Here is a 17,616-nt window from a genome sequence, read left to right on the forward strand (position 1 = left end):
CTTAACACAATGGGATTTACTCTCAATTAAAGTGGTTAGGATTACTGTATCTTTGAACGTGGCCAGAATTGCTCCCTCCCCTCCTTTTCCTGCTGCTAATGGGAGGTAATGGATAACTTTTGGAAATGATTTCATGGAGAAAACACTGTCACATGAATTTCTAAGGGAAAACCCAGGAGCAGGAGCCCATAGAATTTAGCTTCCTGCTGATCATTAGCCTTTCCTGGAAAAGCCACATGAATTTTCAATCCCTAGACCAATAAAGCGTTTCATGGCAAGGAGGCTCCTGTGCGGCTCTGCATGGTGAGGGCAGGTGTCTTCCATTCCCTAATCTCTCACACACATCTGTAAGCAACTGTCAACGACAGCTGTCATCAGATAAGGTTCACAGCACAACCCTATACAGGAGTAAGCCCCACTGAATGCAATAGGAGTTACTTCTGCGTAGACTTGGTTAGGATTGCTTGTGGCTACTACACTGTTGCCTGGAAACATGCCCATTGCTTGCTGGCTGCCTTGCCCACGTAAGGGCAGCCCCGTGGGATTAGCTCAAAGGCCCGTCAAGTCCAGACTCATTTTCTCACAGGTGGCCAACCAGGTGCCTATAGGGGAACCCCACAAGCAGGGCTGAAGGGCTGTGACGCAGCAGCTAAAAAAGCCAATGCAATTCTGGGCTGCATCAATAGGAGTATAGCATCTAGATCAAGGGAAGTAATAGTGCCACTGTATTCTGCTCTGGTCAGACCACACCTGGAGTACTGTGTCCAGTTCTGGGCACCACAATTCAAGAAGGACACTGACAAACTGGAACGTGTCCAGAGGAGGGCAACCAAAATGGTCAAAGGCCTGGAAACGATGCCTTATGAGGAATGGCTAAGGGAGCTGGGCATGTTTAGCCTGGAGAAGAGGAGGTTAAGGGGTGATATGATAGCCATGTTCAAATATATAAAAGGATGTCACATAGAGGAGGGAGAAAGGTTGTTTTCTGCTGCTCCAGAGAAGCGGACACGGAGCAATGGATCCAAACTACAAGAAAGAAGATTCCACCTAAACATTAGGAAGAACTTCCTGACAGTAAGAGCTGTTCGACAGTGGAATTTGCTGCCAAGGAGTGTGGTGGAGTCTCCTGCTTTGGAGGTCTTTAAGCAGAGGCTTGACAACCATATGTCAGGAGTGCTCTGATGGTGTTTCCTGCTTGGCAGGGGGTTGGACTCGATGGCCCTTGGGGTCTCTTCCAACTCTATGATTCTATGATTCTATGACCCCCTTCCTACAAGTGAGACTCAGCCACTGATATTCAGAGGCATCCTACCTCTGGATGGTGCAACTGCAACATAGTAGCCATGTGAAATTATTTTATACCATGTAACTTTGTGTTTGATTGAATGGCTGTGCAAATTTCTCTTTTGCTCTCTGTAAAATTAAATTTCTGCAGTAAGGCAAGGGAGCATGTGTCCGTCTAATGTTTCTGGACTGCAACTCCAGGTAAAGGCCCACCAGTCTGTGGGATACTAGTTTCCATGGGATGTTAGTCTGCTACTGCAATGAGAAGCTATGAGTGGCTCCATGGGAGTTTTATGTCTCAAATGTTGAGTGACGCCCCATGTTTTCCCCTGCTATAAATTCCACTGAAATTGGTTGCATTTTAATGTTACTGAAATTGTTTTATGTTCTAACTGTATTGGATTGTAACCCACTTTGGGGCTGGCTAAAAATCTGATAAATAAATAAATTCACTCTTTATAGTCTTTTAGTGCCTGTAGCTCTTTCATAATCTCTTTGAATTGTGCACACCCTCATGGAGGCTTCATGGGGCGCTTCAGGCTATATTCATGTTGTCTATTTCTGCAGCTCCTGGCAGTTACAGTATTCCTAAATCATAGGAGCCAACTCCTAGGGGTCTCCCCCCCCCCTTGAAAAGGGTGTGTGGGGCAGAGCTTACCTGCCCCCCCCATATTTTATTCAAGTTGGTACCCCTGCTCCCAATCATGTCCCAGGTCCACTTTCAAAACAACCACCGGACAGTGGGCGGAGCCAAGGCCAAGCTCCAGCCGGGCGAGTTTTTGCCAGGTCAAGGGGATGATCCTCGATTTGGGGGTGGGACGGAGAAGCAGGCAGGTGGCGGGGGGGGGGGGCTTGCCCCAAAGAGATCCTAGTCAGGGATGCAGCTAGGTCGCTCGGGCCTGATTAGAGGGTGGAGCCAGGCAGATCAGTGCAAGGGGGACGCGGGGGCGGGAAATCTCGTCTCGAAATCCTCCTTGATTCGGCAAGATACCTGCTCGATCCCGTCGCGAAGGCAGGGGCTGCTTCGAGGCGCGTCTGCGTCTCCGGGCGAGCATCTCTCCGGGTATTCCCGGGCGCGTCTGGGGCAGCTTTCGCGTGCGTGTGCGGCTCTCCCCGCGCTGCCTGTGCGTGTCGGGGGCGGCCCCTCGGCCCGAGCAGCCAATCGCGGCGCGAGGAGCGCGCCCTGGGTGGGCACGAGAGCGGCGGGGCGCGCGCAGGCGGGACGGAGCGAGAGAGGAGGTGGCGCGGCTGGCAGAGGGGACCGCGGGACCGGAGGAGAAGCCGGCGGCATGGAGCCCAACAGTCCCCGCAAGATCCAGTTCACGGTCCCGCTGCTGGAGCCGCATCTCGACCCGGAGGCGGCGGAGCAGGTGGGTGGCCAGGACCTTGCCAGGCGGGCAGCTGGCTTAGCTGTGTAAAGGGGGTTTCTTTTCTCTCCCTCCCTCGCTGAGATCTGGAGTAACAGCTTCGCCCCGGGACCTCTTTGTCTGGGTTATGTGGGATTCCCATTCTTAAGCGCCCTTTTGAAGTCACCCTGTGGCTCCCGATCGCCGCTCCTCCCCATCCAGTAGGATGTACTGAAGTGGCTTTTGGAGCGTCTCTGAGCATATGCAGAATGCTTTCCTCTCTCCATCGGGGCTCCCCTCTGTTTTGAGCCCGTGTCCTCTGTCGGGTTTTCAGCCCTGGCAGCTCTCGTGTGGGAAACTGCGATGTCCCGGTGGTGTTTTCCTTGGCACCGCATGTGCTAAGGAACGGGGACGCAGTCGGGCAGGTTTCTCCTGTATGTGCCCCCACCCCAAACCCTTCTCTCAAGAGGAGCCTCTCCTGGAGGTCATGAATTGGGTTTACTGTGAGGGCTGAGCGTCCTCTTCCTCCTCCGAGTAACCCAACTCCACAGATGTAAAGGTGGCATATCTTGCGGCATCGCAATGGGACGTGTTCTGGGATCTGGGTGGTGAGCTCTGTGGGACTTCTCCAAGCTCTGGAGTGGGGTGGGTCGTGGTTGAGCACTGGGGAAGGGGCGGGATTGTAGCTTGTGGGTGTGGTGTTTCTCATTTTCGTCACTGGGCTTTCAGTCATATGTAGGTCACTTTAAGGAATTGGGGCTGTGGCAGGGAAATCTGGGGTGTTGCAAGGTGCTGCCCCCAATGTGGAGTGCTTGGTTCTGGGGGGTGGTTTGGGGTGAAAGCGGAAGCACTTGGGTTGTCCTGTTCTCAGGTTTGCACTGACATGCCAGGGGGTTATAGGGAGTTGTGTAGCACATGCTTACTGGGTGCTAACTTACATCTGTAACAATACCATCTTTCTAGGTTTATTATGTCCGCCAAATAACTCCCTTCGCTTTTAATATTTCTTCTGATTTCTCTTAGATATCAGGGATGCTTTGTCAATGGGCACTCTTGAACTGTGATCACATCTGCTGTGTAGCTGGAGGCTAGTTAGTTATAGGTTGGCTCTCCTGTGGCGGTGAGGTTGCAGGCTGAAAGGATTGTCCGTGGGTGGCTGCTGTGCCATTTTATTGGGAGGGTGATGAAAAGCAGGGCTCGCTGTTTGAATTAAATTACGAGAGATTGCAGTGGAGGTTTGGGCACTCTTGCACTGGGAGGTATTGTGTAATGGGAAATAAATGGGGAGATTTTAAAACAGTGCAAAGGATGGCAGGGCACCTCTGACTATAATAAGAGTTGATGGTTAAAGTGGAATAAGAGTGATCTAAATGTATGGTGTGGATGTGACCACTACTATTAAAAGTGCTCGGGAACCTGGTGCTCTCTTGTGCCTGGCCTAGGGTTTTCACACACACACATATATTAACTGACCCTCTGCTAATGCACTTTTTTGAGCCGCTTGCTATGAAGACATATCAAGTGTTGATGTTCCTCTCCATGCTGTTAAAATCACCAGCTGCTGATGTCTGCAAGTGAAGTGGCTGTTAAAAAGCCAGAGGCAGGCCACAGTGGCCTTTTCCCAATCAGTTGGCAACCTTCTCCACCATTGGAAGATCCTCTAGATCAGGGATCTGAATTCTGTGGTTCTCTAAGAGGTTGTTGGACTACAACTCCCATAATCCCTGACTGTTGGCCACATTTCATGGGCCTAATGGGAGTTGTAGCACATCAACATTTGGAGGGCCACAGGTTCCAATTCCTCCCTGTTCTAGGTGGAGCAGAATCTGATTTCCCCACCCACACCTAGTCTCCTGCCTTTAAGGGGAAATGGCCTGAGAGGGGATGAGGTCAAGTTAGTCAAATACAATATGCTTCATACATACCGGGTTGAGGAACCCTGGCCCTGGGGGGAAATGCCACCCTCCAGGCCTCTGACTTTCTATAAAGCCCTTGGAGCACGCCCCAAAGGACATCCCCTAACAGGCCTGTTTCATGCTCTCTTCTAGTACTTTTGTCTGGCTAAAGCACATCATTGAAATGTGGTGATGTCCTTGGCTGGATAGAAGGAGAAAAGAAGTGGATGTGTATAAACCTCTGACTTTTGCATGGATGTAATCTATCTTCTTGTTAAAAGTCAAATCCATTGCTCTGCCTTCATTTTGCCTCTGGCCACACCCACCATTGCCATGGGTTGCCCCTAAAGGAAGTCATCCCTTGGGTTGAACAAAATTTCCCTGCTGCTGTTAATTCTCTTGTATGGAACCTGCTTCCCAGTACTGGAAGTCTATATGTACAATTTACTATGTTTTATGTAGCTTTTCAGAGATATACTCTCTCACAAAATGGCTTGTATCAATTAAAAAAAGAGGGTGGTGGCACTGCCCTCAGGCTTCCAAAGACACACAAGAGAAGGGAAGAGGAGGGGGGAAGAAGCTGAAGAAGAGCAGTCAGCGTGGCTAGTGGTTGGGGGATTGTGGAAGCAGTAGTCTAGCAGCATCTGGAGAACTTCAGGTTTCCTACCACTCTCCTAGGCTCAGCCTCTGGTATCTCAGTACATGGATGATGGAAGCCAGGATGGGGAAGAGATTGTGGAGTTCCACTATCCAACAGAGTAGACACTACTGAGCAGCTTGAAGGTCCTGGCTTGGTCAAAGGCAGCTTCATGTGACCTTGCTGCTGTACACTCAGTGCTTCCCATCCTGGGCTCCCTTTCCTCCCCACCTTCCTTGCCTTGTGGAAAGCCTGATTGTTGGTGCTTTGATGGCTTCTGCTCTGCCCCATTTGGCATGACAGCTAGCCCCAGTCCCTGACCTGCCAGGTCACCGTGACTGTTCACCTCCCATAACCTGCAGTTACCTAATCGTAGATTACACTGGAAATGTGAGGAGACATTCTTCTCTGACAAGGACTTTGCTGCCAGCCTGCTTTTTAAGCTTTTGATGATGTTCTGGGAGCATTTGCTGGAAATGTATGGTCTGGTTCACGTTATCTATGTACATCACTTGCTTTCCCATCTCTTGGTGACTCACAAGCGGGTCTGTGAATGGACTCTCATTGGAAAGGCTTGAGGTGGCTCATCTGCCTCATCTGCATGCAGTTCTGCAGTCATCAAGTGATAGCAGGTGTGAATGTCTGAATCAGCCCACAGAGATTTAATGGACCAGAGAGTCACAGGGACAGTTCCAGCTGGTTTAGTTGAATTCACAGGTGCTTTATTATAAATGCTACCAAAAACATGGACATTCTCCCTCACCGCCAGTAAAGCTTGCCTTCTCTCCAATGGGCAACAGACAGCTTTCATCTAAACCAATTTCCTTCAGGGTAGATTTAATTTAAATCAAATAGATTTAAATCACAATTTAAATCACTAGTCAGTAAGACTTGATTTAAATCTTTTTTTTTTTTACGGAAAGACTCATTCTTGCTGGTATAATCTAAATATTTACAACAAGATGAAGGTTTAATTTTTGGAATAATAAATTTTCAGAGTAGTTTTTACAGTTATATAAAAAATTACTGATTTGGTTATACTATTAGAAATACATTGACAGATAATTATGGACAAAATAAAAAAAATTTTTCCTTCCAGTAGCACCTTAAAGACCAACTAAGTTAGTTCTTGGTATGAGCTTTCGTGTGCATGCACACTTCTTCAGATACACATGCATGCACACGAAAGCTCATACCAAGAACTAACTTAGTTGGTCTTTAAGGTGCTACTGGAAGGAAAAAAATTTTTTATTTTGACTATGGCAGACCAACACGGCTACCTATCTACTACCAGATAATTATGGAATTATTGTGAGGTTTAATAAGTTAACTGTTTATATTTGAACTACTTTTCCACTGTACTCTATTGGAAGGAGAAAAATAATCATTTCCTTAATAACAATTTAAACAATTTATTTAAATAAAATAATAACATTATAGCATATGTATCCATGTTTGTTAACTGATGTGGTTAAACGATTTTTTTTAACCCCTTTGAAATGTACTCGGAGTCAAGAGTGGATTTCATGCTCTTTATTCAGCTCATAGTGGTGAGGAGGAATGGAATTTCCCCCAGAATGTCTGCTTTAAATACATTATTTACACAATGGGTCCCACGTGATTGGCTAATTCCGGGATTCACCTGTCGGCCAATTAGGTTACAGATTCACTTCCACCTGGAGCTGGATTGGGTGGCTCCTGTGCTGCATTCTGAATCTTATTGTTCTAGGACCAATCAGACTGCTGCATTCTGAATCCTATTGTTCTAGGACCAATCAGACTGCTGCATTTTGGATCCTATTCAACTCAGTACATAACACCCTTAGACTGAGTTTTAGCACACATGAAAAACTTAAAACAAATCCTTATTTCCTGATGACTCACTCCTGATGACTATAATGTAACTTAAATAGAAAACTATCTTTAGAAAGAATTTTTCTCCAAAAGCATTTTATTTTAAAAATCCAATTTAAATTTTTAAAAATCCAACTTTTTAATATATATTTTTAAAAAACCATTGATTTTTATCCACCTGATTTCCTTTCAGTTCAAGTAGAAAGGATTATGAAATTATTTAAAAACAAAACAATTTATAGATGCAGGGAAATCAGAAAATAGGATGAAGTAGGTGTGGTGAAATTTTCCAACTGCTTTTGGACCCCCAAAGTGGGTAGCAGAGAGATCTGCCCAAATGCTGGCTGTAATGATGGTGCATGAGGAAGAGGCAGACCTCTCCAAGGTGCAGGTGGGTCACCTGCAGCCTCCCATTCTCCTTGTAGGTGACCTCTAGTGCTTCTTGATGCTTCGCCATCATTCCATTCCCTAAAGAGTTCCTTCCTGCCTTTTAGTTTCCTCCTTATCCCCCCCCCCCCCCCGGGGTTTTGAAGTGCCTCTCCCCATAATTGCTTTCTGTGTAGTTTCAGAACAACTGGAAGGGACAGTCTTTTGTTTTATATACATGTAAGTGTGTATGCTTATAGGTATCACTGCAAGTCAGCTGGGGGAGCAGAGATTATTGCTTGCTTTTTGTCCTTATTTTTATTATGCATTTTGGTTCTTATATTGTAATTTTATGTTGTGAACTGCCCTGAAATCTACAGATGAAGGGCAATATACAAATTTAATAACTAACTAATAAAAACACACTCATTTCTTGGTTGTAAGGCTTGGGGAGGTAGCCGTAGTGAAAAACTGAAGCAGAGTGGCCCCTTATTCCAGAGTAGTTAGAGGAGGGTCTCTGATCCAGAGTAGTTAATCCAGATCCATTGACTGTGGCTCTGCCAGTGTTAGCACACTGCATTCAGGAAATTACCCCTGAGAGTATGTGGCCTTTGATAGAAGAAAGAGATGGCTCTCTCCTGCTCAAAGGAAACTGCAGGTGAAGAGAGGGGCTGTGTGGGCCGTAGTTCTTCACAGTACTTGCGTTTCAAGGGAAGGAAGCATGGACACTTTACCTTTCCTGGTATGACCCCTTAACTGTTTTTTAGGGGGAGACGTGATTGTGCTAAAATCAGACGGAGTCTGTAGGCCAGATTTGTAGATTTAATTAAGCTCCTACTTTCTTCCTTAATTCAAGCACTGGTTATCCAGATCCCACAAATGACGGTCAACCCTCACTTTGCGTCTGCTGCTTGTCCCTTGATTTATTGATCTGGCGTCTGCATACCACAAGTGTTTGCTGTCTTTTTCCTGGAATTGAGCTGTTTTTCATCATTGCTTTTTCATCTTTCTTTTCTTTTTAATGGAGAACCATGTATTGTCTTGATTTCAGGCACCAGAGTAGAAGGTGTCTGGGCAGGAATCAACTGACTAGTCCCACCAACAGAAGACCATGCTTTAAGCGTCATAAATTTATCACCAAGCAAGTCTAACAGCCACAGCCAGGGAGGTTGCAGCTTTATGACAGTATTGGAGCCATAAGCATGCAGAACCTCTGATGAGACAGTGCTCAAATTTGGCAAAATCTGTCACTTTAAGACCTTGAGGGGGAAATGTTCCCCAGCAGTTCCCCAGCAGGAAGCACCATAGAGTATTTGGGTTGTATTCAAAGTAGACCCACTGAAATTAATAGACATGACTAGTATAGGTCCATTAGTTTAAATGGGTCTACTCTGAGTAGGGCAAGTGCTGGTGACAACCCTGTGTCTGTCTAGCTCACTATATCTAATCTGCCAGTGACTGTCCAGCGTCTCAGGCAGTGAAAGCCTTTCCCATCACATGCAACATGATAAATTTAGCTGGAGATTCCAGGGATTCAAACTGGGATTTTATGTATGCAAGACATGTGCTCTACCACTGATCTGAAGTCCCTCCTGTTCTACCTCATTCTGCCTGTTTAAGAACTTATATTCAATCTATACTTGGGTAGAAGATGAATCCTGGCACTATAGGTCTGATCCTCAATTTTTTAAGGGAACCAAAGTCACTCTACATCTGACCCATTTTCCCCACTCCTGATGTTATTGGACTCCAGTTCCTACTGACCCCAGCCAGCATGGCCAACAGTCAAGGATGATGGGATTTGTAGTCCCAACAGTATCTAGAGCCCCATAGGCTCCCCATAATTGCTGAAGTCCATTCCTCAAATACTGGGGTTTTCAAATCATCCTCATTCTATCCCCTCACTGTTCATCAAAATCTGAGTCACAGAACACACCACAAGTTCTTACACCCTCTTTTCTATTCATGAGACCCACCCATTCACACTGGCAGCCAAACATGTGAGCTGGTAGCTCACACAGCTATACCAACTGTGATGATATTGTGATTTGCATAAGCAGCTGCAGTTCAGACCTATTAACTGCTGTCATGCGGTACGTTGGTTTGATCAAGCAGATGAACACCTCCTGCCCCACATGCGCACGCAGAAATGTATAATGCTGGCTTCAAATGGCCTAAATATAATGCGTGAATTGACTCATAGTTGGCACCTGTTTATTTTTTTAAAATCTCATTATTCAGTTCCCTTTGGATACTGAGGGAGGCTTACAATTATAGAATAAAACAATACAAAACATCAATACAAATCCAGAAGCAGAGGGAAGAGATCAGCAGCAATTAAACCCTAAAAGCAGAAGATGATTCATAGGTTTAGGTAAATAAAAAATGTTCATTGCCTGGCATCCAAAATAGCACAGCTACCATGTGCCCTGCTTTACAGAGGATGGTGCTCTCTTTTAAGGAGTGTCCACTCCAAATCTGGTGTGATGGTAAAGGACTCTCCAGGTGTTGTTTAACTATAGCTCCCATCATCCACAACCACAGGGCATGAAAGGAGTTGGAGTCCAATAACAACTTGAAAGGTCACAGGTTCCTCATCCTTGCTGTCAAGTAGCCTGTGACTCTCCACATGGTGTCCACATATGGTCATTGATGATAGGATGGTCAATGCACATAGAATCCAACAACATCTGGAAGGCCGCAGGTCCCCCAACCCTGCTTTATGGGGAGTGCAGTGCCATCTAAGACAGACTAAACACCTCTTTTCAGACTTCCTCCACCTTGTCTGGATTCAGCTTCAGATTGTCAAGCCTTATCCAGTTAATTACTGATCCCAGGTGCTTTTTGACACATGTTCTGCCTCACCTGAATTGGATGAAGTGACAAAAGAGATCTGAGTGTTTGCTCACTAATACCTCATTCCTAAGCTCCCACCTGACCTCCTCACTCAGATATTATGTTGATGGTGAACAGCATGGGAAACAAAAGAAAACTCTGCCAAACATCATTGCACAAGGTCTGTGGGGCAGAACATAGTCTCTTAGCACCATGTTCCGGACACCCAGGCAGGAACAAAACCAATGGCGCAGGGTGTGCTTGATCCCTAGACAGCAGGCCAAGGTGGATGCCTTGGTGGATGCTTCTGAGATATCCTGGAGAACTGGCAGGGCCAGACTCTCCATGTCCTTCCCCCAAAATAGGCCAGCTATTCGGGTGCACAAGGCCCTTTCCAGGACAAAAATAAGATTGAAATGGAGCTCTAGTGTTGTCTAGAGTTGCATGACCACTCAAACCTCTTGCTCAAAAAGGGAAATTAGCAATTGGCTGATAGTTATGATGCTTCTTCAGCTGAATAGATGGGAGGGCAGTTGAATAGGTTTTCTGTGGGGAAATGGCCTTCCCTGTTAAACAAGTTTTATTCAGTCCATAATTTTTGCTAATTTTATCTAAAACATGCACACACCCCTTAACATAGAATACATTGTTTATGCCCTCTAGGAAACCACATGCGCTTTGGGCAAGTACACTAGTGGAGAAAGGGAGCGATCGAGCTTCCAAGACGCAGACAGCCAACTGTTGCGAAATTGCTGGCAACCCTTTCCTTGGGTCCGGAATAGCAGGAGAGATCATATTTCAGGGCTGTGCAATATCCTGAGAGTGAAAAAGGGCACAGGGATGCAGTGGAAAGAGTTGTAAACATATTGACCAATCTGGGGAAGGGGTGAGGAGAGTTAGAAATGCACGGCCTGTGTGTCCCTGTCAAAGAGAATGTGCTTACTTACAGTGAGGCACGTAGGTGCCCAGAACTAACAATGGAGGTGGCAGCATTAGTCAATGTAGCAAGGCACAAATTGAAGAAAAGCTAACACGACAAGACAAACATGATGAGAACACTGACATAGGATGGCGGAAGCTGCTTATCTTCATCTTTCTTTGGCTGCATATGAAGCTAGTCAGAAGAAAAGATACACCTTATCTGTTTCTGGGATCTTCAGTATGTGCTGAACCTCAGACCTAGGGCTGCAGCAAGGAGCGGGGAGCTCCTACCCTCCCTGGGACTTTTGAGTCTGTTCCCTGAATGTTCAGCCATCACTGCTTTTCTTTTATGCCAAGCAACTTTCTAGTTTTTATGAAACTTTTTTTTTTTTTTTTTTTTTTTGGCAAGTGAAGACAGCATTATACCCAATTGGTTAGTAAGAAGTAAATCTGCCTCTGCACCTCCCCCTTGCTCTGGAAACTGAATGCAAAAAAGCTGGAATGAATGACAGCCACTTGGTTTTTAAATAAATCTTGTTACCTTTGTTCTTAATTTTTTTTAAGCTGTTTATTCAACCACAGATAAGTATAGAAAAAAATTATAAAGTAGGATGTTCAGTATGGCTTGAACAGTTTGCATTGTTCCCCCAGCCTTTCAACCACCTCGTCTACCTGACAAGCTCAATTCCTGCTTCCCTAAATTGTCCTCTTTTCTGCAGTTTGTTTACAAGATGCCAGCTAAGACACACTGTTGAAAATGGCATAAGGACCACTGAATGCTGCCTTACAGCATTACAAATTTTAGCAGCGCCCTGCACAAGGCCAAAATTCAGCACACCCACCCGCCTCTGCCTTCCGTTCTGCTCAATTCACTATGTCATCATAGCGACACCCTGTGGCATCCCTTTCGCTCAGCACCCAATGCGGCGGATCCAGTCACGCTGCCCTAAATCTGCCTCTGCTTACACTGAGTCAGACCCTCAATGTCTGTAGCTCCATGTGGTCTATGCCATAGGTGACTGACATGTCACCTTCTGGATGCTGCTCCCATGATTTTGAATTGGAGCCACTGCAAAATAATTGGGGGAAAGGCATCCATCAAGCATTCTTTAATGTTTGTGCAGCACCTTCCAGGAGGAGAAGCTGGCCTCGTTTGAAATGGCTGGTATCAAACCTGGGAAAGACTCCAGCAAGACTAAGACCAAGTCTGTGTCCCATTCACAAGGGGCTGGCTTACAGTTTCTGGTGGGCCGTATTCAGCGGCATCTGAAATCAAGGACTACCAGTCATGGACGTGTGGGAGCTATAGCTGCTGTGTTTAGTGCTGCTATCTTGGGGTACCGCACAGATGAAGAACCGGATTCCCTAATCAAAGCAACCATTACTGGTGCAGGTGCAATTCCACATATCCACAAATCTCTCAATGGAAAGATAGGATGGGAGCTAGAGTAGTACAACCGCTGGAGGACCATGGGTTTCCAACCCTTGCGCCGGAGCAGGCATGGCCAAACGTGGCCCTCCAGCTGTTTTGGGACTATTAATTCCCATCATCCCTGACCACTGGTCCTGTTAGCTAGGGATGATGGGAGTTGTAGTCCCAAAACAGCTGGAGCGCCAAGTTTGGCCATGCCTGCGCTAGAGAGATGGAGCCCAGAAACTGGTGCTTATATATAAATGCACACAGGTCATATGTTCTGTTGCTAATTTCCTGACTGGTTGGCTTATCTGTTTTCTCTCCCCACAGTACTAAATCTTGTAGGTGTAACATCCAAAAAGCATTTCTCCATGCAACTTCTTATGGCATCATCAGAGGCATAGCAAGGTCAGGTGGTACCCAGTGCGATAAAATTTTTGCCATCCCCCCACATCAACGGCTTGGGAGTCACAGGTGGGCGGCATGCTGAATGTCACCGCTGGGCACGCCGCCTACCTGTGACTCCCAAGCCTCCCACAAGCTGTCAAAATGAAGGCAACGTGGCGCAGCTCTCCCCTTCCCCCGATAGCTCGGGGTAGACTTAGAAGTTGTGGGCTGGCGGTGCACGGAATGTCACCCCCTTCAGCAATGACACCCACAGTGGTCCGCTCTCCACCACCCCTTCCTACGCCTCTGGGCATCATGAATCCTTAGAAACACAGAAGCTGCCTTATACTGAGTCAAACTAGTTGGTCTACCAAGCTTAGTATTGTCTATGTTGGCTGACGGTGACTCTCTGGGGTTTCGGACAGAGTTCTATTCAGAGTTCTATTCCTGTGCAGGCCAGGAATTGAAATGGAGGCCTTCTGCATGTCAAGCATGTGCTCTGCCACTGAACTGCAGATCTGCTCCTTGGTGGAGCAACTTGGGTGCAACTGATTTGAAGTCCTGCTGCTGCTTTCAGGTACCAGCTGTACCTTGGTTATGTGTTGGAGTGTTTCCTCATTTTTACATTCACTTCTGAAGGCCTCTTCAATATTAGCCACACACAGTCCGATACACACATTCACTCACGCGAAGGCCTACAACTGCCCCTTTTGGCTGCTGGAAGAAATCAGAACAATGGTTAGAAACACTGCCCACTTGTCAGTTCTGGAGTTTTGCTGCCCTGAAGCCTTAATTCTGTGATTGTCTGGACCCCTAGCCAAGAAAGTTTCTTGGGTCTGATTCTCCCACCCAAAAGCAGCAGCCTATGATGTTTCCTATTTGTATAAAATTGCAGAATGGTGGCATGAGCTTTTCCAGTAAGGCAGCTGTCTATGTTTCAAAGCCAAAGTAAGACACCTGCCATATGTAGATCATCAGCACAAAATTAAGCTGATGGAATTAGCTACCACCAGCTGCAATGATGGCTACCAACTTGGGATGGTGTGTGTGGTGCAGTGGTTGGAGTGTGGGGCTAGGACCTGGGAGACCAGAGTTCGAATCCCCACTTGGCCATGAAACTCACTGGTTGACCTTGGGCCAGTCACCATCCTAAGCTACCTCACAGGGTTGTTGTAAGGATGAAATTGGGAAAAGAACCATGTACACCACCTTGAGCTCCATGGAAGAAAAGTGGTATATAAATTTTAACATAAATATCAAAACAATGTGAAAATGAATTGATATAGAATTTACAGACTTGAACAGAGCAAGTGAATGAATGGACTAGATGGCTAGACTAGATGACAATTTGGGTCCCTTTAAACTCTGTGTTCTATGAATACCAATCATATGCACTTGACTGCTTTTGTAATCACAAACTGCAGCAATTTCCGCTCCCTTTTTCCATTTTTCATCAGAATTCTCTTACATCCCTACTGGAGAATTGTATGTTCCCTGTACCTACTCCAGCCTCAAAAACAACTAACCCAGCTGCTGTCCTATTCAGATAGCAAACGAAATGCTCTTTGTGCCACATGCCCGCTTGTCTTTTTAAATGGCAGAGCTGTTGAGAGGCAGGATGGGGGAGCAGGGAGGGAGGAAGAGAAAGCAGTGAAGTTGAGGACAGGGCGCAATCCCACTGGGCCCAGCTTCGGTTCCCAACGTGGTTATGACCGTATGTGTGCAGAGTGTTCTCAATAACACTGTGGGGAGCAACATCGCATCTGTTTTAATGCGTGTGCGTACACACACACGCACTCACCCTCCTTCTCCAATTAGTCTCAGCGCCGGCCGGGTGTGGTGGGGTTGCCCTCACCAGCAGGAGCCGGGGGAGAGAGTCCCAGCCACCTGGCAGGCTCCTCTGCCTTGCCTGGTGCCTTGTTGTTTGCTCTGCATCTTGCTGTGTGAGGAAGGGCATCTGAATGTCTCCCGAGGAATGTGCTGCAAAACAGCTGAGCTCATCCTTCTCCTGCTGCACTCAGGAGACTTCTGCCGGTGGCTTCTTTTTGGTTGTTGTTTTGTTACATGATGCTACAAGCAGTTTGCTTTGCGGGGGGGGGGGGGTTATTATTTATTTTTCTTCTGAAAGAGTAAAGGACAATGGAGAAGGACCAGTCCCAGAACCCGTTTTCAGATCAAACTATTCCTCTGGCAAAGGACAAAGGGCTGGAAGAGGAAGGGTGTGCCTGAACATGTGCAGAATCCTTTGCCATAAGGAGAAGCCACCCTCCAGTCTGAGACTGAGTGATCTCAAAGTCTGACTTTCGGGGCTGCTGGAGGCAGTGCGCTTTTCTGAATAGCCATTGCTGGAAATGCCAAGAGGGGCAGAGGGGCTTTTGTGCTCTGCTTGCTGCCTCCAGAGAGGCATTTGGTTGGAGGGCAGGACGTTGGTCTAAATGGGCCACTAAATGGGCCTGATTCAGCAGGACTTCTTACACTTAATAAGAACTGGCCACCTTCAGAAGTTTGGACCTGGCACCTTTCATGCCCTCCCCAGGGAATAAATTATATCCTGGCACCGGGGCCACAATTTCCTCCCCTCCCCCATTTGCCTTCCATTATGGAGGCTTGCACCTTGTCCTCACAGGTCTGGCAATGCACATGTCTTTAAAAAGGTTTTTAAAAGAATTCTAGGCACCAGGAATGGAGAAATTCCCACTTGCCTCAGAAATAGAATAATTTGGGAAAGCCTGTTTTTGGCCAAGCTAGGTATTAATTTAATTGTACAGTGTGCCACACATCAATTTCTCCCCCACCCCTTCAATCTTTATTTAACTGTGGGCACAGGGATGTGGGGCGCAGGTGGCGCTGTGGTCTAAACCACTGAGCCTAGGGTTTGCTGATCGGAAGTTGGCAGTTTGAATCTCCGCAATGGGGTGAGCTCCCGTTGCTCGGTCCCTGCTCCTGCCAACCTAGCAGTTTGAAAGCACGTCAAAGTGCAAGTAGATAAATAGGTACCACTCTGGCGGGAAGGTAAATGGCATTTCCGTGCGCTGCTCTGGTTCGCCAGAAGCGGCTTAGTCATGCTGGCCGCATGACCCAGAAGCTGTACGCTGGCTCCCTCGGCCAGTAAAGCGAGATGAGTGCCGCAACCCCAGAGTCGTCCGCGACTGGACCTAACAGCCAGGGGTCCCTTTACCTTTTACTGGGATGACTTACTCTTCTTTTACACATCAGGACTGCTGCACATGGGGAGAAGAGGTTTAACCCTTCCATCTCCAGCTGCAATCACAGTAAAATGTTTCCCTCTTCACATGAATCTTCATGGCGGACCCACAAGAGTTATTTTCTAAGCCATAGCTGCGTGTGTTCGATTTTTTTTTTGGTAAAAAATGTTGATTGGATTTCTAGAAGTAGACATCTAAATATATCCATAACACCCCCTGCACCTCCCAGTCTCACCAGCTTTCTGAAAAGTATTACTGTCTTTAAGATATGCCTTCCTCTTTTAATTTTCCTACAGGATTCTCCCATGTGACTCCATCAGAGTTGTATGGAAGCATCCATCCACTGTGTATGCGATCGCAATTATGATCCCACATGGAGAGAAAAGGATGGAACATCCTTTCTGCCATGATGGAGTCCTGATCTATGCTGCCTATCCCAGGCCTGTAATTAAACAAAGAACAAAAAACCCCATAGCTGCAGTGGCTTCTTACACAATTAAAGTAATGTGCTAGTTTGGGCAAAAAGTCTGTTTTCTTCCCAAACGTCTGGCAGCTGAGGCAACACTCCTCCCCCACCCCAAATTTTAAAAATGGTAGGCACATTTCATTTACACCAGGAAAGTGTTGCTATTGTTATTATTATTTTTAAGTCTGTAGCAATTGTTTCCCTGCTGTCAGAGGAGCCTGCCCTGTCCTTTGTTTCTGTTCTGCATGTGATTCTTGACTGTGAGGAGGCTAGTCTAGAACAGCTGCCTTGCGCAGAGATGCAGAGGTAGCCTGCCCTGTGTGGATGGGGAGGGGTGAATGATGCTGTGCGTCTATTATCAAGAGTAATGAAAGGATGCAGCCACTGCCATTGGAAAGAGGCACAATAGAATTTCCTTTCCCAGCGGAAGCTGATTGGATGGAGACATTGCCAGAGGCCTGCATCATGCAGAGAAGCAGCAGGCAGCCTCTGTTATTTGGTGGGCAGGCAGGAGAAACACTGAGCTCACAGGAGCCTTTTGTTACTTCATATCAGAGCATACTTGGGAGTTCTTCCACAGCTTTTTGTCTGGGAATTAAGTGATTGATTTCCCCTGCCTGCTTTTTGTTTGTGTGAATTGGTATGCTGCCCTATGCCTTGTGATTTCAGTAGTTCAGTAGTTCAGATTTCCTTGCACACTTTCTAACCCTTCCGGTCCCATCCGCTCAGTGGTAGTAGATGGTTTGCTTTTGCAATGCATGCGGAAAGGTCCAGGTTCGATCTTTGGCATCTCCAACTTAAAAGAGTTTGGGGCAAAAGGGCTGAGAGAAGGCCTCTCTGTGGAGACCTTGGAGAGCTGCTGCCAGCCAGAGTAAACTTCACTGGGCTCAATGTTAAAGTGGCCTTCCTTGACCCTGTGGTCCTCCAGACACAGTTCAACACCTCCTCCCACCATCTCTGATGATAGGGCTGATGGGAGCTGCAATAGTCCATCAACAGGAGGGT

At 46.7% G+C, this 17,616-nt stretch overlaps 2 protein-coding genes across 3 annotated transcripts in view; both read left to right on the forward strand.

Annotated features, from left to right (window-relative positions):
- The window catches only part of LOC310699149 (histone H2B 5-like), a 960,349-nt gene that overhangs the window by 667,417 nt on the left and 275,316 nt on the right, over positions 1 to 17,616 (forward strand). The window lies entirely within an intron of this gene.
- PPP1R1A (protein phosphatase 1 regulatory inhibitor subunit 1A) overlaps positions 2,323 to 17,616 on the forward strand; it is a 69,236-nt gene continuing 53,942 nt past the window's right edge. The window contains exon 1 of one of the 2 annotated variants that reach the window (XM_083486751.1): positions 2,323 to 2,654. In XM_083486751.1, the coding sequence (XP_083342877.1) occupies positions 2,574 to 2,654 (81 nt within the window). In that variant the 5' untranslated portion in view covers positions 2,323 to 2,573. The remainder of the gene's footprint in view (positions 2,655 to 17,616) is intronic. The other variant, XM_083486752.1, reaches the window with a different exon arrangement.

Source organism: Podarcis liolepis, assembly GCF_965112155.1.
Source record: "Podarcis liolepis genome assembly, chromosome: 2".
Taxonomy (NCBI): domain Eukaryota; kingdom Metazoa; phylum Chordata; class Lepidosauria; order Squamata; family Lacertidae; genus Podarcis; species Podarcis liolepis.